This window comes from Crinia signifera, chromosome 12 (assembly GCF_055691185.1).
Source record: "Crinia signifera chromosome 12, ASM5569118v1, whole genome shotgun sequence".
Taxonomy (NCBI): Eukaryota; Metazoa; Chordata; class Amphibia; order Anura; family Myobatrachidae; genus Crinia; species Crinia signifera.
In genome coordinates, this window is record NC_139228.1 from 35,481,385 (window position 1) to 35,505,695 (window position 24,311).

A 24,311-nucleotide genomic window follows, 5' to 3' on the forward strand; every position below is an offset into this window, starting at 1 on the left:
ACCTTCCAGCTGTCCTCTTATAGGCTATTTATATAGTTGCGATATGCAGATTGGTTGAATTATTTGTAACTTCTCCACCTTTCTTAAAGGTTTGATACATTTCCCTACTAGTGAGTAGTTGCTGGCTTATCACACACTAGTTATTGCACAAGTGTCCAACAGCAGTACCTTTATAATGACCAAAGTCCTATCACAACTGATGTCACCAGATTTGCGGCTTCTCTCTTCTTTGTGTAACGACAACTAAAGCTGAATCGGACCCTATGTGCACTGTCATTATGCACAGCCATTGTTTTGTGTATGGGATGGGTGCTGCAGCAATTGGTGTTTTGTGACGCTGGTCTCACAAAAACATTTCTGAGAACTTCCGTAATTCTGTTTAGACTTCAGTACGGATGGTTTTGGTTCTTCCAATGTACATACTGTACTGTTGGGAACGTTTCCTCCCCCTGCCTGAAAACCTTCGACCTTGTACTACAGATAAGGGCGTTAGAACGAATTCTCAGGGTAAAGAACAGAAAGGTTTGCAGCTGTATCAGTCCCATATGCAGACTTGTACAGATAGGAAAGTATAACTGAATCATTGTGCCATTGTAGTAAGTACTAATGGCAGAAATGCGACATCTTGCATAGGTCTGATAAAGCATTAGCATAGGTGGCAAAAATGACCACATGCGACAAAAGAACCAGGGGCCAGATGTGTCAGAGTTCAGTGGCTGCCAACGAAAGCAGCCCTTTTTTTTTTAAAAGGGCAATTATTTACAAATCAAAACGATGCCTTGTAAATGATTGCCCCTTTAATAAACATCAGTGTACAGCGCTGGCATCCTGCATGGTCACTGATCTCAGATGCTAATGCAGCTGGCCCCAGGAGCGATTACCTAGTAAGCCCTGGTAAAGTCATGCACTTGGGCTTAAACCTGGGTTTACTGTACCTGCCTTGTTTTCTCTTTATATCTCCCTGCAGTTTGGTAGCCTAATTGATCTAATCAGAACACCTGTGAAGGCCTTTCTTTTAAAGGGAAGGAGGGGTGTGGTTGGCCTGCCAGTCTGGGAGGAGGAGGAGGATTCTTGGGTATTTAAGAGCTCTGCTGGCCATTTGTTGGTATGAGTGATGCCAGCTATAATGCTTTCACATTGCAAACCTGGGTCAGATCCTTTCCCACTAAACTTTCAACCCGGGTTCTTCTCTTTGACACTGAAAATAGGTCACCCATAAAACACACCATGAATGTCATTCATATTGGGGTTTTTTTTGGCTGACAAAGATGAGGTAATAAAAGGGGAGGGTTGGGGACTGCTCACAGCTTTGCAGCAATCATGGCGACAGAACAAATGTACTGAGATCAGGATTGTTTCTACTGTACTGCGGTTTGATTCAGCCAGTGAGCGGTAATTTCTACCATTCTGTATCATACTGTATAGCTATTTAACCCTCACACTGTTGAACTTCTTAAATGCTGTTGATGTCTACAGTGTGCTGCTTGTGTGTCCAAGGCTCTGGCTGCTGGCAGCAAGGGAGACACAGGAACAGCCAATCAGCACCTTTTGCCGATTAGCCGGGTTCAGACCCTTTCACACTTCACATTAACCCTGATTCAATCTGTGGATAAAGCTGGCCGTACACTTGAAGATTTATTGTACAATCTGGCTGGTTGGAACAAAAATCTGGTAATTTATGGGAGCAAATGACCGTTGACCATTCGCTTTGAAATGCTGGAAAACTGACAAAAACTGTCATTCAAATATTACCAGATTTTTGTTCCAACCAGCCAGATTGTGCAATAAATCTTCAAGTGTATGGCCATCTTAACTCGATCTGGGTTATTTCTGTTTGGCGCTATTACACTGCACCTCGGCCCGGCAAGAAAGGGGTGATAGTGGCTGGACAGTAGGGATTCTGGTGCTGTTAGTAAAGGTGTGTACACACTGGACAAATCACAGCACAAGCCTCACTAAGTCCTGGCTCAGTGCTGCGAACAGAGGAAAACCATGGCTGTTTCTCTCTCCATTTTATCTCTCTCCAAGGCTTCATCCATCTACTGCACAGGTTCTCGGTCATGCAGCGATATACTCATTGGGACATTCTGCAGTAGTCACAGGCAGTGACCAATAGGAATGAATGGCCTATGCACTCAAGATTGTCTTTCGCAGGCACACTAGTCACGCTATGTGTTGTGATGAACGGGATGGATAAGCTTGGCTTTATCTGTACGACCCGGTAAAACGGACAGGAGCTGATTTGTACTTGGTACTGTTTGGTAATTTTGGAGTATATTTATTAAGGAGTTCTAGATATTTAAAAATCCTAGTGTATGATAAATGATGATCCAGCCAATCCGCTCCTGCCATGAGTTTGAAAAATGACAGTTTGGAGCCTATCTGTAAAATGCTTTCTGATAGTTTGATGTATAAAAACTTTGATGATAATGATCACACAATTATAACAAGTGTGTGTGTGTGTATTACACACACAATTGTTAATAATTGTGTGCATCATAGGTGTATATGAAATACAAATGCATTCAAATCCCCAAGATATATCATTGTGTTATACAGATATTCCAAAATACATAAAAATCTGATCTACAGTTTTAGATTTCTGCTATAGTACCATGTTTTGCATATTTTGATATTCACTCCTTATACACCAACAATGAAACAACAAGACTTTTCAATTTTTATACTTCTTTCATTTGAAATGTTGCATATTAACAATACTTTTGGAAACATACTGTACTTTGTTGCTAAATGGAAAATATTGACTGTACACTTTATTATTTTTTGCTATACTATATAACTCAGATTTTCTATTATCTCCAAAATTGAAATTTAAAAAACGTTTCTGGAAAAATCTGATCTACAAAATACTGCTGGTCCCAAGCATTTTGGATATGGAGCCTCAACCTGTATTGATGATGATGATGATGATGATGATGTATTACATTAGTTTGTCATATCTATTTGCTGTCACATCCAATGTTTTTTACTGTTCATGTGACCCATGAGAAGCCCCGGGGTATAGAATTTGTAATGTGTTGCATATTACATGACCTGTGAGGAGAACCTTGGAATACAGTATTGCCGATGACGTTAAACGTAACACAGGCCGCCATCTTTCAGACAATGCTTTTAAGCTGATGAAAGGATCCCTTTTAGATTTAAATCACTTTTTTGACTGAAACCTATGTTCCTGTCCCTTGTATGTCAGTGCATCTCCTGCGCTCGCTGAAAGGTTCTGTTTACTTCTAGTTCAACCTCCATCTCACTGGCGACATACACGCCATTACCGCTGCTAACAATCTGGTGGCTGCTGCTATTGACGCGCGGATCTTCCATGAGCTGACACAATCTGACAAGGTGAGAAATCGTTCCGTTTGTTACAATGCCCTAATTGCAAAGCACACACGTCTTCCCCAGACACACTACTACTGACCAACGCATTGTATTAAGTGGCAAAACATGTATTGCCTTCTATAGCGATTGTGTCGGTCTCCGCGTACTAACGAGTTCTTTCTGACATTGGTTTATCTACATACAAGGTAAGGCAGGCATGTCCAAACTGTGTCCCTCCAGCTGTTGTGAAATTACACATCCCAGAATGCTTTACCATAGTTTAAAGGTGCCCATACACTAGTAAGATTTATCTTCAGATCTGGCTGGTTGGAACAAAAACATGGTTATGGATGAGTGACAGTTTGTCAGTTTTCCAGCATTTCCAAGCAAATGGTCAACTGTCATTTGCTCTCATCCATAACCATGTTTTTGTTCCAACCAGACAGATCTGAAGATAAATCTGCTTGTGTATGGCCACCTTAAGACTAATAGCAAAACTGTGGCAAGGCATGATGGGACTTGTAGTACTGGAGGGGCATAGTTTGGACATGCCTGAGATAAGATATACGATTAATTTCCAGGGGGTGGCATATGGGGTACATATGATGGTACCAAGCTTGTCACCACGCACCCATGTACTAACAACTTGGGCCTCCGCTCAATAATCTCCCAGAAAAGAGGGGAAAGTGTAAGCCATATAGATACTGTGGGGGGAATTTACTAAGATGGGAGTTATGTTTCACATGGGATGTTGCTAGGTAGAACTGTTGCTAGGTAGATTCTGAAAAAGAACTCTCAACTTAGTAAATTTCCCCCTATGAAATCATGTTTGAACATATTAGAGATGTGCTGGTTTGGTTTTACTCTGATATCAAAGCGGGATCCTATTGGCTATCTAAAACACATGATAACCGAACTTTAAATAATTTATGGATAAAATACTGAGTAAATCCGAACCTGCACATCTCTGCAATCTATGCATTGGTAATGTGCAAAAAGAAGGCAGTCTATTAGCACAAACTGCATTATAGGAGATTTGTGCATTTATAGTGATGGCACAATAAAAATAAATACAATGGGCATTTCATTTAATATATATGCTAGTTCCCAGCCAATCAAAGTGATGGAACAGCATAAATGTAATGTCAGCGCTGGCGGCTGTGTGTGATGGACAGAGTCACACTTGAATTGGCTCATCGGGCACCATCTAATGGTCATTAGTGCGCACAACACTTGAATCCCCCCATAGAGGTGATGAGGAACAGTGTAAGCCATTTATTGTATAGGATATGTTGGTGTTTAGCAGAATCTTTATGTAGTACTAACTAATAATGTGACCTTATTTCTAATGTGTTTCCGTTCTATAGGCGCTGTTTAGCCGTCTCGTTCCTTCTAGCAATGGAGTGCGCAAATTTTCAGATATTCAGATTCGAAGACTTAAGGTGAGATTTTGTGACTTGTTGCTATTATTATTATTATTATTATTATTATATTGACTTGGAAGCACTAACTGATTCCTAGTGTTTAGTTCCTCTGTTTGTTCTGTTCACATTTAGGGGGTTATTCTGCTTAATTCACAAGGCTGCGAATTCGCAGCCCTGCGAGTACACAGTAACATCCATTCACAGCCCAGTGGGATCCGCCCCCATCATTCGATGGTCGCCATTGGATGATGGCGTAGGCTCACGCATCTGTAAGGTTGCCTCAGAGCAGTCTTACAGATGCGTGTCTGCTCGGGGGGGAAGTGGCCGGGAAGCTGACATCTGGTAATGTCAGCTGCCCATCCTCCGCCTGTCCGTCATGCCTCGTTACCATGAGATCTGCGTCACATTATGTCATCATATACCCCTGAGGCACAGAACACATCCATGTGCCCCGTAATTCCCAAGAGGATGTTTTATAATTTAAGCTTCTGTGAACAGCACCCACAACATGAGCGGGGGATATTTTTGCAATCTCCTGGGTAACCCAATCGTTAGTTTTTTTTCTTGGAACTTAAAATGTAGTGTGGGTGGACTGTTTATCCTGAATAATCTTCACCTATAATATAATAATAGTCCCAAATGTTATTCCTTTGTTCCCGTTCCCCCCGGTAGGAAAGGCTTTATAAAGGACTGCTTTTGTAAGCGGAGAAGCCGATTGCTCCACTTCTTTACAGTTAATAAAATGTTGCAAAATAATATTTTCCCTATTACAAATGTGCTCCATATTTACCCTGCTTCTATTTCTGAGCAGTGTGTTTAGACATTTGTCTTTCTAGGAACCACTTTTTGGCATATTTTAGTTTTAGTCAATATGTTCTTATATTCTAGCAGCGGATTACTAATAGATACTAATGTGATGCATATTAATGAGATTTAAAATGACTATATAGGGGTGTTATTGCCAGGATGCTGGGGACCCTTCAGCTGATAAATGCTTTGGGAGACCTGTAGAATATCAGAAATACCATGCTCTATGCAGAAGCTGGTCCATTTTGGTATATCCTAAGGAGGTCTGAGATAGTTTACTGTTGGCGTTGGCCAACCAAAGCCTTATTTTATTGTATGAAGCACTTGGAGTTAGTCAGCTAGTGTGGGTATCTCCGTTTGGGACAAATTTGGTTTATCATGAGTTAATTCCGGTATTGCATGGGGTAAGAGTCGGGCAGATAGAGCAAGTAAGTTGTTAGTGCGAGAATAGCCTGTTGGTGGATAGAGCATCGGTGAAATGATTAGAGTATTAGTAAAGATGCAGCCTGTTTAGCGAGTACAACACACACCAATGCAGTCTATCAGGCACAAATATACCTCATTTGAGGAAATGCTCAATAAGCTCACCCTCCTCGTTGGATGCAGAGTTCTTGAGGGGTCAGGGAGCCGGACAGCTCAACGGCTCACACCCGGTTCAGATGGTGGTGGGCGGATTTAGAGGAGTTCACCGTCCAGTATATTGCTCCAATAGCGGCGGTATGGAGGGCAGGGGGACAGACTCAGTGCTAACCCTCTTGCTATCTGTGGGAAGTTGCTGCCTAATTTCGGCGGCTCTGGGAATTCGAGCGCGGCAGACCAACTTGGTATCTGGAAACAGTGACCACGGAGAGTCTCCACGAGAGGGCAGAAGTGACGTCAATGCGTTTAGTCTCTAACAACCAGAAACCTTTTCAATGTATTGAATGCAGTCCAGCCACCCGGTAGCTTCCTGGTGACTTGGCGGGTATCACATGCAATACCTCGCACTAGTGCTTGGGGCCTTGTTCTATAACATTTTTATTAATTAGATCTTTTGGGCATAGAAAGATGTTGGGTGTCTTCCAAAATGGCCATCATCATCTGCTATCTTCTACAATGAACATTATCAATTTTATTTCTAACCTCTGGTGCAAATATTCTGTAACCTATGTGATATGTGTCCATTCTATGTAACTTGCTTTAAAGCACATTTTCTTGGTCCTTGGGGTGCGTTCCAGGTTGGCTCCATAATCTGCGCACTTGGTCCGGGGACCGAAGGTGCGGGTCTGCGCATGTGTAGACCTGCTGTGCGAACGCATTCAGCAAGTATCACACTTGGTGGGGAGGGAAGGGGGCGGAGAGCAAGCTGGGGGTAGGGGAACGCCCAGCGGTTTATGGGCATCCCATGAAAACACTCTGCGTTCCCCTGGTAACTAAGGCAGGGCGATGCCTGTTCGGTTCAAGCGGCTGACGTCAGCACCCGCCCCCTTTTCGGCCATCTCTGGCCTAGATAAAAGTCAGTTCAGACTTGATTTAATCTGAAGCCGGCCAAAAATCATTTGACGGTCAGCGACCATCGAATGACTTTTCGCCCGTACGACCACGTGCGAATGGCTGTGTATGCATACACATCCATTCGCATGCAGGCACGGACATTCGGTCGGCAAGGGGGGTGGGGGGTCGTTTGCTCCCCCAGCGAGTGGCATTTACCCTACAGAATGCTGCTTAGCGAGCGTGTCTGAATCAGGCCCTTAGTTCTAAAATAGCGCTAAAGAAGGGAAAAATGAGAACATTCCTGGTGGGTGGCAGCATGATGGAAACATAGGGGGGTGTACAGTATATGTTGTTGTTTTTCCATTTTAAAATCCCAGCCAATTCCTATGCACTCACTTACACTGCATCTGCTTTGCATCCGACCTCTGCTGCGACTTCTCCATAGCAACAAATAAGAATGCTTTATTTTTCCCATATATGGGTATGTATTCTAACTTCATTTCAAATCCCAATACCTAGCTATGACTAAGTGTGTTGTGTTATTAATTCTGTAACAGGTGGTCTTATAAGATGAAAAATGCAGGCTGTGATGTACAAAAGCCAGTTGTATACATAGAAAGTAAAAGGAAATCTACCAAATACACAGGAACAGGGGTCTAGTGAATTACAACCAATCCAAACCGTAATAGTGGGAAAATGGGTGGTAACCCAGCAACCTTGCAAGGACCTCCTACTGTTAGATGCCACTAGCTATTCCCTAGTCTGTGAACCTTATTTCTCTTTGTGCAGTGTTACCTGTTACATCAGAGCTATGTTTTATTACATTGCAATGTAGATATTTTTTATTTCACTTCTCCCATGCTTTCGGCAAGCTGGGGTGTAATATAGGCTGGAATATCCGTTATTCCGGTTGAGATTTAATCCATTTTACAAAGAAACTCCACAGACAGAGACTGACCTCAGATTCCACTTTGTGTTAGCTTCTCTATGGGGGTTAGTACTGTCCAGGCTACATATGATTCAGACATTTGGCAGATGTGTCAGGGGAGTTAGGTTAGGAGCTGAATTAGAATTGGGAGGCAGAATCACTTCTACTGGAAATGCACAATTGTAATTCACATCGTATTCTGCTGTAGGAGGGAAAATGTAATCCGCCTGATTTTGATTTTTGATGGGGGTTTGGTGGTCTATCCCATCTGTAAAATGCAGTATAGAAAACAAGCTGGTCAGTACGTGTGGGTACTGCCCTGCATAAGGAATGGTTGGCACTGCAGAAAGGTGGTCTCCAAATCCTGTACCAAAGTTTAAATCCTTTCCAGATTTTTCAGTGCTGCCATTAAATACACATTTGCATGTGAACTGATTTATTTATTACCAGTTATTTATATATAGAGAATATATGAACATTCACATCAGTCCCTGCCCCAGTGGAGCTTCCAATCTATATTCCCTACCACATGTACACGCACACAGATATTCTAGGGTTAATTTGTTGGGAGCCAATTAGCCTACCAGTATATTTTTGGATTGTGGGAGGAAGTCGGAGTACCCGGAGGAAACCCACGCAAGTACGGGGAGAATATACAAACTCTGCACAGTTAGGGCCATGGTGGGAATAGAAGCCATGATCTCAGTGCTGTGAGGAAGTAATATTCACCATTACACCAACCATGCTGCCCATGAATTTCTATTTTCCCCACAGTCATTTCAGTAGTACTGTTCTATTGCTGACACGCACGTTGTTTGGGGTCAATATTTTCTGCATTTTAAAATAGAATTATCCATTTTAACAAGAACATAGAACTGGCTTCTAGTTACTTCTTACAATCTGTTTCCCATTAATAACAGTCCGCAGGCCGTGAATAAAATGTAACGTTAGTTGCACATTAGGTTTCTGGTAAGTAGAAATTAACACATTTCTGCAAATCACATTTCCAATGCAGTGAGCCTGCTGGCGTGCGGTGCTCTGCTAGTTGCTTAGGGTGAAACACAATGTACTAGCTCACTCTTATTGCTAATCCAATCAGATAAACAGAATGGTTTCAATGTTCCGCTGTAATTTCATTTGCACAGAGACTGGGCATCGAGAAAACAGAACCCGCGGCTTTGACAGAGGAAGAAATCACCAAGTTTGTAAGACTGGATTTCGACCCAGACACAATCACCTGGCAGAGAGGTACGGTATACAGATCAGATATATATAAGCCGTAATCCACCACATGCAGCCTCTTCTCTGACAGAAAACAGTTCTCATTGGTCTTTAAGGCGAATATTTCAGACATTGCTGCATGTATGAGTAAGGCTGTACAATGTGTTACATATTATAATAATGCCAAAAATAATGTATGCTGTTTGTATGTTGTGTGATGCACGTGTAGCTAGAGATTCATCTATTATTATTAATAATAATAATATCCTTTATATGGCGCCACAAGGGATCCACAGCACCCAATTACAGAGTACACAAATGAATAAGGAAAATAGTGACTTACAGTTAGGTATGCCGCCCTGAGCGAAAAATCCAGCATTGGGGGAACCGTGTGGTTTTGGCGAATTAGAGGCCGTTTTTGCCTATGCCGATTCGCTCAAGCAAAAACACCTGTGATTGGATACCGATAGGCAAATCTTTGGAGGTTTTTTTTTTTGCCTGGCCAGGATTGAATTACCCCCAATGGAGGACAAGTATAGGGTACATAAACATAGCTGCATCAGCTGACAATACTGAAATAAGTATGAGTATGGTAGAAAACTGCAGTCCTCCCCCAGATATACTCACCACTCAAGGGAATGCAGCGGCCAGTCCCTGGGCTCCCCTTCTGCTGCCCCCACCGCCATTCGCAGCAGTGACCAGGTGGCAGGCCCTACTGGGGGGGGGGGGGGCGACTTGGCCCTACTGACAGGCCCTACTGGGGGGGGCGACTTGGGAGCCCCGGCGTACGATGAGGACTGGCCAAAGATAAGGAACGGGGGTGGGGGTGCGTCAGGATGAGGGGAGCGAAAAGGAGTTGGTGCCCCTAGAGGTCTAGTGCCAGTGGTGCACAGCTGGAGGCACCACTGGCGCACACCTCCTTAGTGGTGGTTTGCCCGGAAAATTTTTCCGGCCATACCACCGAAGTGGTTAAGAAAGAGAATGTAGAGCTTACATTCTACAGTAAATCTAGGACAGATATTGACCTCATATTATTAATATACACAACTCCAATCCTAAAACTATGGTGGTTTGTTTTTTTCTCTTTAAAAAAAAACTGCAGTCACCTTACTTTGGAAGAAAGTACCTTTTTAATATACAGCACATTTTACCCACAGGCAACCTTAACTGATTTTGTTTATCACATCTTGTTTAGATCTATTACACAGGGCTGTTTTTGTTTTAGAGACAGAAGTTTCGTGTTTTTCCTATTTTGTATCCAAAGGCAACACAACTAAACCAAATAAATAAACACAAAGCTGGCAATTTTGCAGAATGTGTGTTAAACCTTTTAAATAAGGCAGCGCATAATCAGAACCATTTTAATACACAAAGGGACTGGTTGTGTAAAATAGAAATGTTTTTCTCATGAACAAAGTCTTGCGTTACCATGTACACACACGTGGTCACATTTTATGCTTTAGAAAAGCGAAATGAGGGCGGTAGGGGGCTTGTTAGAAAAGTCAACAATAAGTACGTATTCATGCAAATGCCAGACTACAGCATAGAAGCACGCAATGGTGCAGATTACTCACTGATAAAGATGAGCTACAGCCCGTTCTGATTGGCTGATTGTGCCTTAATCGCTCAGAATGACAGTTCTGATTGGCTGATTGGGCCTTAATCACTCAGAATGACAGTTCTGATTGGCTGATTGTGCCTTAATCGCTCAGAATGACAGCAGATGAATTATTAGTGGCTGCTGGAGTCTATTCTCATTATTTATGTGATATTTCCGTGGTCAGTATGAAAGCAGATTCACTTTTTTATTTTTTTTTAAGCCAACAATGGATGCTTGTGTTTATTGGAAATTAATGCTTTTATTTTGTATCTGTATTTAATTGTACTTTACATGATGAGTCATAGGCACTGCTGATGTTGGACATAATAAGCAATGTTATTCTTCTGCGTCCTGACAGTCTGCGCACAGAGTATCGGTGCTGATTCAGGCGCATTGTCTTTGCATTGTACTGGATGTTCCTGGGAGAGAGGCCACATTTTATGGCATTGAAATGTAGGCAAGCACAGGCGGTTAATCCCTCACATTGGACGCTATATTCAGATGGTGAATCGGATTCAGTATAAAATCCCGGCGTGCAAAATCCCGACGCCGGAATCCCGACCGCCGAAATTCCGACAAGGGGGATCGCCCCCCCTTGCGGGCCCGGTGCCTCGATACGCTCGGCGCGCTAATTTATTCTCCCTCCAGGGGTGTCGTGGACAAGTGATCCCAAGTGTCGGGATTTCGGCGGTCAGGATTCCGGCGTCGGAATTCTGAACGCCGGGATCCCGACCGCCGGGATTTTAACTGCATCCCGGTGAATCTGCACCTAATGTAGCATAGAGCTGCTGCAAGTTACTATGGTGTGCCCAAGCAGTATATCAGTGGCCAGAGATGTTCAAAGTTGGTGTTTCAGTCCTTGCGCACTTGAACGCGTAGCTGTAGCAGCATTTGCATAAAGTCACAGGCGCAACTAAGGGAATAGACACATTCAGGTTCTGAGGCTAAGGAACTGGCCTATTTTCAGCGAGTTCCCCTTTAAATGCTAAAGCAGCAATTAGTTATAAAGCAAAATCAGCGGGATCTCTGACCATATTGCAGAACCTCCTAAAGCCCCATACACATGGGGTGATTTCGGCTTAGCCTACATACTGAGTGACGTGGGCTAGGCGATTCCTCTTGAACTTCCCGGTGGCTAGATCGCCCATACACGCGTAGCAATGTAGGCTAGGGACATCGCTCTTGGGCTTCCCAATGCTAGATTTCCCATACACATGTAGCGATGTAGGTTAGGGACATCGCTCTTGAGCTTCCCGGTGGCTAGATCGCCCATACACATGTAACAATGTGTGTATAGAAATCTGTGCTAACTAAGTGACTAGATCTTGACTGCATAGGCTAAAGATCTGAGCAGGCATGGGAAGGACCGTACATTACCATCTCTAAGGGTGTACACATGGGGCAATGTGTACTTAATTTTTAAGCAATCTAGACAGATTCCTTAGAAAATAGCAGGGAAGCTCCGGCGTACCAACGCCGCAGCAGAGGTGAGGCAGGGGGCTTATAACTTCCTGTGGTGGGTTTTGCTGGGGCAGGACAAACCTGTCCTGATAGGTTTGTCCTGCCCCAGCAAAACCCAACACTCAAGGGGTTAATAGATACTGTCATGTGTACTATATTGGGGACAAGAGCTTTACCATTTACTACTGCTAATGACATATGCCGTATCTCCTGCATAATACTGCTTTCTGCTAGTGTTGTCCTAGCACATATACTAATGTTGTCTTGTGAAGTAATACTGGCGCATGTTACCTTATCGGGAGTCCAATCTGATTCAGCATAGCGGGCAAAATGCTTCTTCGCGGTACATAACCCCTTGAGTGCCAACATTGCTGTGATAGATGTGCAAAATACCCACTAAAAATGCCACCGTCGCTCACAGGTTTTGTTTTTTTTTGGGGGGGGGGGAGGGGGCGCAATATTTAGCTAAACTTCAATGAGCGGACTTCGAATCATTTGCCAGCAATAACTAAGACGATTCACATTCCTTGACTACGGCCCTGGAATTTTTAGCAGCTATTTTGCACATCTCTTACAGCACCTGTAACATTCGAAGGGTTAATTTACCTCTCCCATATAGCAGCATCCTCCTGATGTAAATGACAACCACTTTACTTTATCTGGCGTTAGCAGGATCACCAGTAATGGGGTTAAACAATATCCTCCGTGGAGTAAATTGGACGCCTGCTGCAGCCTGTTTTGTTGATTTCGCAGCTTTGTTCATATATAGAAATGATAAAAGCAGCAAACTGCGCATTATTTACATGTGACAACACCCAGCCTGTTCTTAGTGGGCTATTAGCCTGTCACCGATAGGACTTCCCACAGTATGAGGCATAGACTGAGCAGTCACTTTTGACACGGAGTGAATGGCCCGTGCCAGTTAGCGATTAGACTCTGTGGGAAATCACTGGGGTGGTAAGCAGATGGCAGAATTGGCGTTTCCATTTTGTTATTTTACCCTGGGAGCTGATTTCTGTCATTTGGGATTATAAATAGCACAAGCAGGAGGTTTGTAAGAGAGAAGCCAATCTCTGATTTGCATGCTATGAGAAGGCCAATTATATAGTGTCAGCGTCTGATGATTACTTGATCATTATTATATGTGTGAGCACAGGACTGATGTCTGTTCACAGACCTGAACCTCTATGGATGACCTAAATGGCACTTTCTGCTTATCTGCCTCTTTATAGGCAAACAAAACATTAAATCCGTTATTTGTGTACTAATTGGGGGAAATACACCCACAGATTTGTACCTTTCTGACATAATTAGAGGAACACTAATGCTTAATGCGCCTTCAGCTACTAGAAGCATTTAAGAGCTTAATATATTTACGATAATAGCTTGGGTGTGTTTTTATAGTGGGGGCGGGGGGAGGTATGCTGGTTTGTCTATGGACAGCAGACTTCAAGCCTTCGTATACAAATAAAACACAGCCTGAATGTTATGAGATCAGAGAACAGTAGCTTGGATTCCACTGTAATGTAGCAAACATACCCTTTCCCATCGCAGCTAATTACCGGGTATAAGCCGGTTTCTTGCCGGTTCAACTCGGTAATTAGTGTGATGTGAACGGAGTTACCGGTTACAGTTAACCGGTAGCAACACGGGCAAAAAGCAGAGTTCTTACCGGTTCGTTGCTGTGCAGTTTGAGTGACCCATTTCCCATTCACACTATGGAGGAGAGTTAAGAGATGCCTCCTCCCCTGCCCCAATGACGCGCTGACACTCCGCTGTGCCCCCATATGATGTCAGTGAACTGGCAAAATAGCCCCGGTGCGACCCTGCATTTATGGTCTGAACACAGTGTGTGTTTCGGAGATGGGAGAACAGAAAAGCAGAATGGAGTATATTTGCACCATGTTATACTGCAATGGAGCACTAGGGGGGGGGGGGGCATTGGTCATGCAGTGGTGCATGAACAATGACAAATACTTGTACCATCAATGGTGTTTAACTAAATGGGTATACACCATTGATTGTAGCTGCTTACCAGAATTTTTATTTTATTTTATTTGTTTCATTGCATTTACAATGTTTTTAGTGCTTCTTGGCTGTGCAGGATGGCGGAACCAGGATGTCCATCATCTTTCAAAGTCTGAGCTACCAATCACAGCTCAGCCCTGCCACTGGCTCTTACACAACATCACTGCCATCAGCCGCGCATGCGCATTAACCACAATAATTACCGTCAATGATTTATGACACCATCCGCTGCAATGCCAACTATTGGTGGAGGCAACACTGATGATTGGGCATCCCTTATGTGCAGAGATTTATAGGTGAAGCAGGGAATGTCCTAGCTGTACTTTTAAAGCTGGTCATACACTCAAGTGCGGTTTGGCCACTTTGTATCCGATTCCAACAGATCGGGCCAATAAATCAGGTGAAAAGTGCAGGTGTATGGCATGTGATCGGATCCGATGCGTGGTCCCATGCACATCAGTTCCGGAGATTGAACTGCTGCCCCAAAGATCTCTTGGAATCTGACCCTCCAGCGGTACATCGCGACTGCTTTTTAGGACCTGCGATGTATCGCATGTGATTTCCCCTTAAACTCCCCCGGGAGTCCTTTTTATATGCAATAAATCGCATGTGAAAAATTGGATGTGAGGACTCAGCAGGGGAAATATAAGGGAAATCGGGTCTGACTTGTCTTGACCCAATGGCCAATACCCATCCTAGTGTTGATACAGGCTGCTGGAGTGGGCTGCAATGTCTCAGCAATGAAAACTGCAACTTTTTTTTTTTTTTTTTGCTGTTTGTAGATTAAATAAAGCGTAATCTGTTTATCTGTAGAAGGTAGCACTATCTTAATTATACTTTCTCTGACATGCAGCAGGGACCACTGGAATCAGTGGGGATGACTTTCTTTCATGAAATATATATATATATATATATATATATATATATATATATATATATTCCACAGTATATATCACACCACAGATTCATATTTATTATGTACAGTATCTGTGGTGTGATTTGTTGCATTTCTGTCTGATATTATAATAATTTGTTTCTTCCTAGTAATGGACACAAATGATCGATTCCTACGGAAAATTACAATTGGCCAATCCTCAACAGAGAAGGGGTTTTCCCGAACGGTAATTTGTCCGTAATGTATTTTCTGCAGTATAGGCTTGTATAGTTCTGGTTACCCAAGAGCTAGCGAACATAGTTTTTTAAATAGTTCTAGAGAGAAAAATATATATCAAGCCTTCTTCAGAGAACAAGTAGATGTGTTGCCCATATCACCAATACACACTGTGAGATGTACTTTCTGTTCAATCCCGGCCTAATCACACAGTGCTGTGTACACATTCGATTTAGACCAGGGGTAGCCAACTCCAGTCCTGGAGAGCTACCAACAGTTCACGTTTTCCAGCTCACCTCGCAGGTACACAGGTGCACTCATTACACACTGACACATTTTAAAAGATCCACAGGTGGATCTAATTTTACTTCACTTCAACTGTTGGTAGCTCTCGAGGACTGGAGTTGGCTACCCCTGATTTAGACTTTGATTTCATCACGCGGCATTGAAATCAAATAGAAAAATAGACTGTACAGGTAAGACTATATAGTACAGATCTGTACTTTATAATCTAAATTGAATGTGTACACGGCGCCGTGCAATTAAATCCGGATTCAGTCGGTATTGAAAAGAAAGTACATTGCACCGTGTGTACACCCCTTTAGACTGTGGCTTTGTTTTTTGTTTTTTTTCTAAAGCTTCCTTGTGTCAAAGTTACCATCCCAGTCACACAAGGGATGGCTACTTTCTATGTTCTGTATGCAGAGCCGAATTTCCCATTAGGCACGTGAGGCACGTGCCTAGGGGCGGCACATGTTTGGGGGCGGCACTTGGATGCCTGTGATAGTACTGTCAGCCCGAAATGTACCAATAACTGCAAAATATCCACTGTACTGTACTATATTCCATCTTAAATAGAGTGTAAATGGATAGGACATGCAGATACTGCCCCTATAAACTGTCCTACTTAGTAAATATTATTGTTGTGCCTAGGGCCGCCCTCATCCCTAAATCCGCCCCTGTCTGTATGTACACATTTGCCTACCCTCCTTTCTTTACGAGGGGGTGTGTGCAATAGGTTTTCAGATACACAAAAAGTATGTTATGTAGGAAGTGAACATTACATTTTTTCAAAGTGTACTACAGAGGAGTGTTTGCAAAGTTGCTTGCGCTAAAACCAAATCCAAAGCAGATATGTATACATGAGTGGCACAATAGCTACATGACCGGTCTTGGACACAAAAACAGCTTGACCACGCTGCTCTCATGTTGGAACTTCTGTAGTGGTGCACCTCCATCTGGGGTCCACTGAGTCGACTGTTAGGTTTTGTGGTTGAAACTGTATATCCCAGGATTCATCACCACTGATGATCTCCGAGACTGAGTTTAAGCGAGTTTGGCAAGCATGTTTCAGCACCAAGAGACCCAAGTCACTATGGCCTGCACGGCAATGGTGGACACAGGTCAGCCACAGTGCTCTTCATCTTCTGGGGACAGCCTCCTGCACAGAACTTCATTAAACCACCCAAACACAGTGGTCCAGGACTGTGCTTCCTCCCGAAAAGCAGCTTGCAGTCGGTCTGAACTCTCATGTTAGAGTAGAACTCTTGTGGTCATAGAGCTGTGCTAACCAAACCAGTCCTCGAGATCAGCCAACCGATCACATCCAACTGGTCACAATTTCCATGCCACATACCTGGAGCACAGGTGTAGTCATTACTGTGACATTTTCAAACATGTGCTGCATACGTTCCTAACCAAGACAATTTACAGATCTACATGTGGCCTGGAAAACATGAACTGTTGGTAGGTACAGTAGATCATGGCTTTCCAGGGGCTTCTGAGCCCCATAACGAGTTGTGAAGTAAGAGAACAAGCAGGCTTCTTCAGTAAATGCAGTAACTTATTCTAACCTGTAGAAGGCGCTGTTACTGATAACTATGTATACAGTACATTGAACTTCTCCTTACAGATACCATAGCATTACTTAGCTAGAGGTATAACCTCTCTGACTGGGAAGTATTTAAATTGTTCTGCAATATTTCTGTTTGTCACAGGCCCAGTTTGACATCGCTGTAGCAAGTGAAATCATGGCCGTCCTTGCTCTTACTGATGGCCTAAATGACATGAGGGTACGGCTGGGGAAGATGGTTGTGGCTTCAAGTAAACAAGGTGTTCCTATCACCACAGAAGACTTGGTAAGAAAGTGTGGCATGTGAATAAGTTACAGCAAGTTGGTAATGTAAGCCTTTGTCATTCTACACACACACACACACACGGCCGGATCAAGCCGAATTTTTTAGGCAACCAAACATAGATTTTAGCTCCATTCACTGTGAATATTGTGGGTGGAGCTACAATGTGGGTGGAGTATCAATATTTAAAATAAGGACCATGCACACGGCAAAAATTTAGGGCATGGACACATAATAGTACCAATTTACATTACATCACACAGTAGTGCCCCTTAGACACACTACACCAGCTAGAGCCCCCTTAGACACACTACATCATTACACATTGTGCCACACACCAGAATGCCCATTATGGACTGTACCACACATTGTAATGACCATTACACATTGTGCCACACACCGTAATGCCCGTAACACATTGTGCCACACTCCGTTATACCTGTAACACATTGCGCCACGCACCGTTATACCCATTACACGTTGTGCCACACACCGTGATGCCTGTTACAGTGTACTGCTAACCTACATGCTCATTGCTAGGGGTTTCATGCTCATTGCCCAGGTCGATTGTTCCTTTTTCATTACCAATTAAAATTTGTCCAATGTATTATGCACATGAATCAGAATGGACAATGCTCCCATGTTAACATTGTACACAATGGTTTGGATGCTGAGTAATTGGTTGTTCTCCTATTACCCCTATGATATGACTGGCAGCTGCCATGTGTAGACCTGCTTAGTGGCGACACAAATATGTTAGATAAGTCACCTGGTTCTGTTTCCCTCAGGGTGTAAGCGGGGCACTCGCTGTCTTGATGAAAGATGCCATAAAGCCAAATCTGATGCAGACATTGGAGGTAAGCAATGTGTGGTGTGTGCAGTCTGTCCTGTGGGGTCTGTTGCCTTCATATTAATAGTAGCTTTTTATCTTTCACAGGGCAATCCAGTGTTCGTTCATGCTGGACCATTTGCTAATATTGCACATGGCAATTCCTCTATTCTGGCTGATAAAATGGCATTAAAACTGGTTGGCCCAGAAGGATTTGTTGGTAAGTTGCTCCCAGCTGGCTCCAGGCCCAACAACCCATTACCCAAGGCAGGTATTGTCAACCTTTAACAATTTGCAGCACACTGAGAGACAGATTTGCACCCACAATAATTAAGGAAATTCACTGGCCTCTGCAGTAATTTCACATACTCCCCCCCACAATAATTGCACCACACTGTCCCCCCATAGTAAATCTGCTCTGGGGTATTAGAGCTAGGGGGGTATTAGGAGTGGACAGGGCTGTAAGTGCAGCAATAGGGTATTAGGATACTGCTGTGAGTGCGGGGGGGGGGGGGGTGTATTACAGGAATGATAGTGCATAGGGTCAGACATAATGGTGAGGTCATGTAGACATGAAGTGACATTTTGATGGGTGTGTGTGTGGTGACATTATTGTGTCCTATTGGTGTTCCGTCACTCACTGTGCTCATAGTAATGGAACATTTAGTCTCTCATAGTAATTCAGCCCCAAAGCAACCCTGTGTAAGTGGGTACAAAGTTTTCCCTTCAGTGGCAGGAGCACTGTGAGGCGTGAAGGACAAGCACGGGCATTGGGCAGCAAGACGACATGACATGCGTGACCTATGAATGGGCTACGGAAGAGCACTGCGCTGCCTTAGCCTGGCAGTGATGTTATTAGCAGCTGGGCAAGTGGCATTTCCTGGGCGGAGGCACATCTGACAACCGCTTGCAGGCCGTTCGCATGAAGCGGCACAGCGGGTGAAAACCACTGACCTAAGGAATCCTAATTCCCATAATGTCATATTATCTTGCAGTGACGGAGGCTGGCTTTGGTGCTGACATTGGGATGGAGAAGTTCTTCAATATCAAGTGCAGATACTCCGGTTTGCGCCCTCATGTGGTTGTTCTGGTAGCTACAGTGCGTGCATTAAAGATGCATGGGGGAGGTCCAACGGTGAGTGTTACAAAAAAAAATCACGAATAAAGTTGCTTTATAAAAAAATGTAGCTTCATTAATAATATTTCACTGCAGCTTGGTGGCATCTGGACAGGTTTCTGTAGATAACTTTAGTCCTCAACTTTAGTGAGCAGATATAAGCTGTTCAATCATAGCATCCAATCAGATTGTAATGTTCCCCTTGTCCCAACCATACCAGGAAATGGCAAACACCTGCTTTGGTTGGCTCTGAGCACTGTACTGTATGCACATAGCATCATTATTAATTGAGCCTCATTATGTACTTCTACTCATCCCATGATTCCCTCAGTACACGTCATTATACAAAACACAGCTGCAACTTGCTGTCCTTACATTTGCAGTTTTGGAAGGCTCCCAAAATAATGACTGTCATTCAAGATGCCCCCTTTTTAATACATAAGATTTTTACTATTAATACCTCCTTCTTTACAAATCCACAACCCTCTCCTATTAAGACATATAAACTGATCTTTTTATTTTTTAACGTAGTAGATTCAGTAAACTTGGTTATCATTGTGTACCAGCAGGGCTTCATTGGAGACCTTTTAAGTTAAATGGGTAGACGCATCTGAGTTGCGATCAGTGAGCCATAGAAGATACACTGCTGATAGACACATTATATACTTGACAATACATTCTTTCATCCCTCTCTCCAGGTGACTGCTGGGGTTCCGTTACCAAAGGCATATACTGAAGAGGTGAGACCTTCTGGTACAATAGATGTGTTGTGTGGATTATGTGCCCATTCCAGCCTTATAAATAGACTGAAAAGCTTTCCAGCTGCTGTTTTCTTTCACTGTCACTATTATCAGATCAGTGGTGTGCGATTGAGAGATCTGTAGTTTTCTGCTCTTCACTACACGATAAAAGTATATTGTGAATATCGTCTAGTGTGTATGCACGGTGGGCCTAATTCAGAGTCCCTCGCAGAACTTCCTACTCTGCGATTTCCGGAGAACTCTGCATGCTCCCATTGAATCTCTCGCGCAAAGCTGAGGGTAAATGGCGTAAATTTCACAGTCCAATGGATTTCTTTACATATAAGACTATCTACCAGTCCTATAGTTATGCCCTGGAAACTGCCAAACAAACATATTTCCAAACTCTCATTTCTGCTAAAGCTTCTAACCCAAAACGTCTTTTTAATACGTTTAAATTCCTTCTCAAACCTCCCTCACCCAAGCCACCAACCACTATCCATGCACAAGATCTTGCTTCCTACTTCAGGGATATATATCTATATATACTTATATCTACTCTCAGGGGAGCACCGCCACGTCATTATCTACCATACTATAGGTGGACTATTTAACTCAATTGTGGTTATTACACACATTCAGAACCTACGCATGTATATTTGTAAAACATCTCTGTGTCACTTGTGATCAGGTCACTTCCCCTCCCAAATTCCCCTCCCATCCCCCTTTCCCCTCAAAAATAAGATTGACAAGATCAGAGATGAATTGGTATGCTCCAACTCAGTTGGTGATCTGCTCAATTCCATACCTGAGCCCTCTGACGCATTTACTTCATGTGATCCCAGGAATGAAGATGAATGTCTGCACTTTTCTCTTCCTCCCACTCCACTACCTCTCCTCTTGACCCTATACCAGGGCTGGGCAATTGCGGCCCTCCAGATGTTGATGAACTACACATCCCAGGATGCTTTGCATTAGTTTTGCTATGTGGCCATGCTGAAACTGATGCAAGGCATGCTGGGATGTGTAGTTCATCAACATCTGGAGGGCCGCAATTGCCCAGCCCTGCCCTATACCCTCACAAATAAGTAAATCTCTGTCTCCTGTGCTCATCCCAATCTTAACTAAAATCTGTAACCTCTCTTTCTCTACTGTTGTCTTTCCTTCATTGTTCAAACACGCAGTTATTACTCCGATTCTGAAAAAAAAAAAAAAACAGAATTCTGATCCAAGCTCTCTCTCAAACTACCGTCCCATTTCTCAACTTCCATGCACCTCCAAACTACTTGAAAAACTTGCCTACACTCGCCTCACATGCTTTCTTAACTCGCACAACTTACTGGACCCGCTTCAGTCAGGCTTTCGTGCCCAACACTCCACAGAGACAGCACTGACTAAAGTTGTGAATGATCTGGTCACTGCTAAGTCTAAAGGCCACTATTCACTACTAATTCTTCTAGATCTCTCTGCTGCTTTGGACACTTTTGACCACACACTTCTCATACAGACACTACAATCCCTAGGTCTTAATGACACAGCCCTCTTGGTTCTCATCCTACCTATCTAACTGCTCCTTTAGTGTTCATTTCTCTGATTCTACCTCCTCTTCGCTACCTCTTTCAGTTGGAGTACCTCAGGGTTCAGTTTTAGGTCCTCTGCTTTTCTTAATCTATACCTCATCTCTTGGCAAACTAATAAGCTCCTTTGGATTTCAGTATCACCTAATGAGCATGATACTCAGCTCTACCTATCCTCCCCGGACCTGTCCCCATCTGTATTGAGCCGTGTCTCTGAATGCCTTTCTGCTGTTTCATACTGAATGTCATCTCGCCACCTCAAACTTAATATCTCAAAAACAGAATTAATTATATTTCCGCCAATAAATAGTAGTTACCAACCAGTTATCTCTATAGCTGTTGAGAAGATGACAATCACTCCTACCTCTCAAGCTCGCTGCCCAGTTGTTATCCATGACTCTGAACTTTCCTTTGTACCCCACATTAATTTCTGTCTTAAAATCATGCTACATGCACCTAAAAAACATATTTAAAATTTGCCCTTACCTTACACAAGACACTGCAAAAACTCTAATCCATGCTCTCATCATCTCACGCATTGATTATTGCAATAGTCTCCTTATTGGCCTTCCCCAATACAGACTCTCACCACTACAGTCCATCATGAATGCAGCTGCGAGGCTAATCTTCCTAGCCAGACGTTCATCGTCTGCAAAGCTACTCTGTCAGTCACTTCATTGGTTACCTGTATTCTACCGTACTCAATACAAAATTATTTTACTTACACACAAAGCCATAAACCAAACTACACCAACATACATATCTTCTCTTATCTCTAAATATCTTCCAAACCGACCTCTACGCTGCTGCCAAGATCTGCGTCTCTCATCCACACTCGTTACTTGCTCCCATTCCTGATAGTAGGACTTTCTTCGGGCTGCACCCAATCTGTGGAATGCCCTCCCAAGCACAATAAGACTCTCCTCCAGTCTCCAAACCTATAAGCGTTCCCTAAAAACTCATCTCTTCAGGCAAGCTTATCAAATTCCAGAACCAGTCACAGAACCTTGCATTCTGGTGGAATCGATGCAATAAAGAATACAGTATCTTTCCTTATGTATCAGTATCTATTTGCCTATAGATTGTAAGCTTGCAAGCAGGGCCCTCCTGCCTTTTGACTGTCTGTAAATACCCTGTTTGTTGTATCATTGTCTCCTTTGTAAAGCAATAATAAATAAATAAATTAAGTAGCGCCTGGTCTGCTTCGGAGGAGGGCAGCTGAGACCCAAAATATTGTCAGCCTACGCCTGGCTTTGCAGTTTGGCTGCACAGCCAGGGGGCTGGTGGTAAAAGTTTGTGGGCACATCTCGAGGAGTGACCCAGCGAGCGGGACGGCCTTGCCCTGTGCCGGGCAGCCCCCCTGCAGCCTAGCGCCGGCAGTTGCAGTTTTGCGAAGATTTGCAAAACTGCAGCGGAGTCTAAATCAGGCCCTATATTGTTAACCATGTAGGCTCCCGGCGGTCACTAACAATGTTTTTCATCACCCTGCATGTACAGACAAGGGAGGACATCGTTAACTAGGGCCATGCTGCATTGTGTATTGTGTACTTAGATTAAACTAAAAGTCACCAGTGTACTTGTAACTTCCAGTAGTTAGATACGTGAACTCGGGACACAATAGACCTGTGATCTGCCCTGAGCACCACCCACTTCTATGTATGCTGAACTTCTAGGGAATCTCAGCATTCTGTGGACCATAAAACTGTCATTAGTTTGTGCGCCTGTAATCCTGTGTGAATGAATGCCCAGAGCCAATGTGCACAGAAACATAAGTAACACTTCTACAGAGCCCTTAGGCCCCTATGTGTCCTACATGTAGGGCCCTTGACGCTCTGTAGTAGCCGTGCTTCTTACATTTCTGTGCATCGTGAGGAGCAAAGCAATAACTTTTGCACCTGGACAACCCATTTTGCCATTCAAGAGGTGCAAATACATTTATTTTTGCATGTAGCCCTCACATGCCGTACTGCTTTACTATTACACTGCAGTCTAGTTTTCTGTATGGACTCTTCCCCCCTCCCACATCTAAATTTCTCTGCACATGTTGCATCTGCCCCACCTGCAGTGCAGCAACACCGTTTTATCAAGGTGCAAAGTTACTTATTATGTTTTTATGGCTTTGCTCCCCGTATCGGTCCTATTATCGGCATGTATGGCATGGAAAACCGCACTCATTTTAGAGGTGTGGCTAGAAACGAGGAAAGATTACCTAAACATCTGACACCACACCTACTACACACTGCTTTCTGATATTGGTTCAGCACATAGAGTGTCTCCATTGTGTGAGGTGTTTGTGTGTTCATGTTGCATTGCATGGTATAGTTATCGGGACCTCTGGTTGTGTCTGAGGCATCGGTGTCCTTCACAGACAGCTGGAATGTGATAGCAGTCAGACTTTGCAATAAACAAAGATGAACATGCTGTACAAGCAGACTGGGCCATCTGAGGACGGTCTTTCTGAATTATTTTCTTGTTGAAGATTATATGATATGTTGCACCTGCAAACCCGAGACACTTCTGCATG

General features: G+C 43.4%; 1 protein-coding gene across 1 annotated transcript in view; it reads left to right on the forward strand.

Annotated features, from left to right (window-relative positions):
- MTHFD1 (methylenetetrahydrofolate dehydrogenase, cyclohydrolase and formyltetrahydrofolate synthetase 1) overlaps nucleotides 1-24,311 on the forward strand; it is a 60,309-nt gene that overhangs the window by 29,781 nt on the left and 6,217 nt on the right. Inside the window, exons 14-22 of the mRNA XM_083166523.1 lie at nucleotides 3,253-3,360; nucleotides 4,704-4,778; nucleotides 9,114-9,216; nucleotides 15,323-15,399; nucleotides 17,387-17,527; nucleotides 18,313-18,381; nucleotides 18,462-18,573; nucleotides 19,349-19,488; nucleotides 20,169-20,210. Coding sequence (XP_083022649.1) covers nucleotides 3,253-3,360; nucleotides 4,704-4,778; nucleotides 9,114-9,216; nucleotides 15,323-15,399; nucleotides 17,387-17,527; nucleotides 18,313-18,381; nucleotides 18,462-18,573; nucleotides 19,349-19,488; nucleotides 20,169-20,210 — 867 coding nt within the window. The remainder of the gene's footprint in view (nucleotides 1-3,252; nucleotides 3,361-4,703; nucleotides 4,779-9,113; nucleotides 9,217-15,322; nucleotides 15,400-17,386; nucleotides 17,528-18,312; nucleotides 18,382-18,461; nucleotides 18,574-19,348; nucleotides 19,489-20,168; nucleotides 20,211-24,311) is intronic.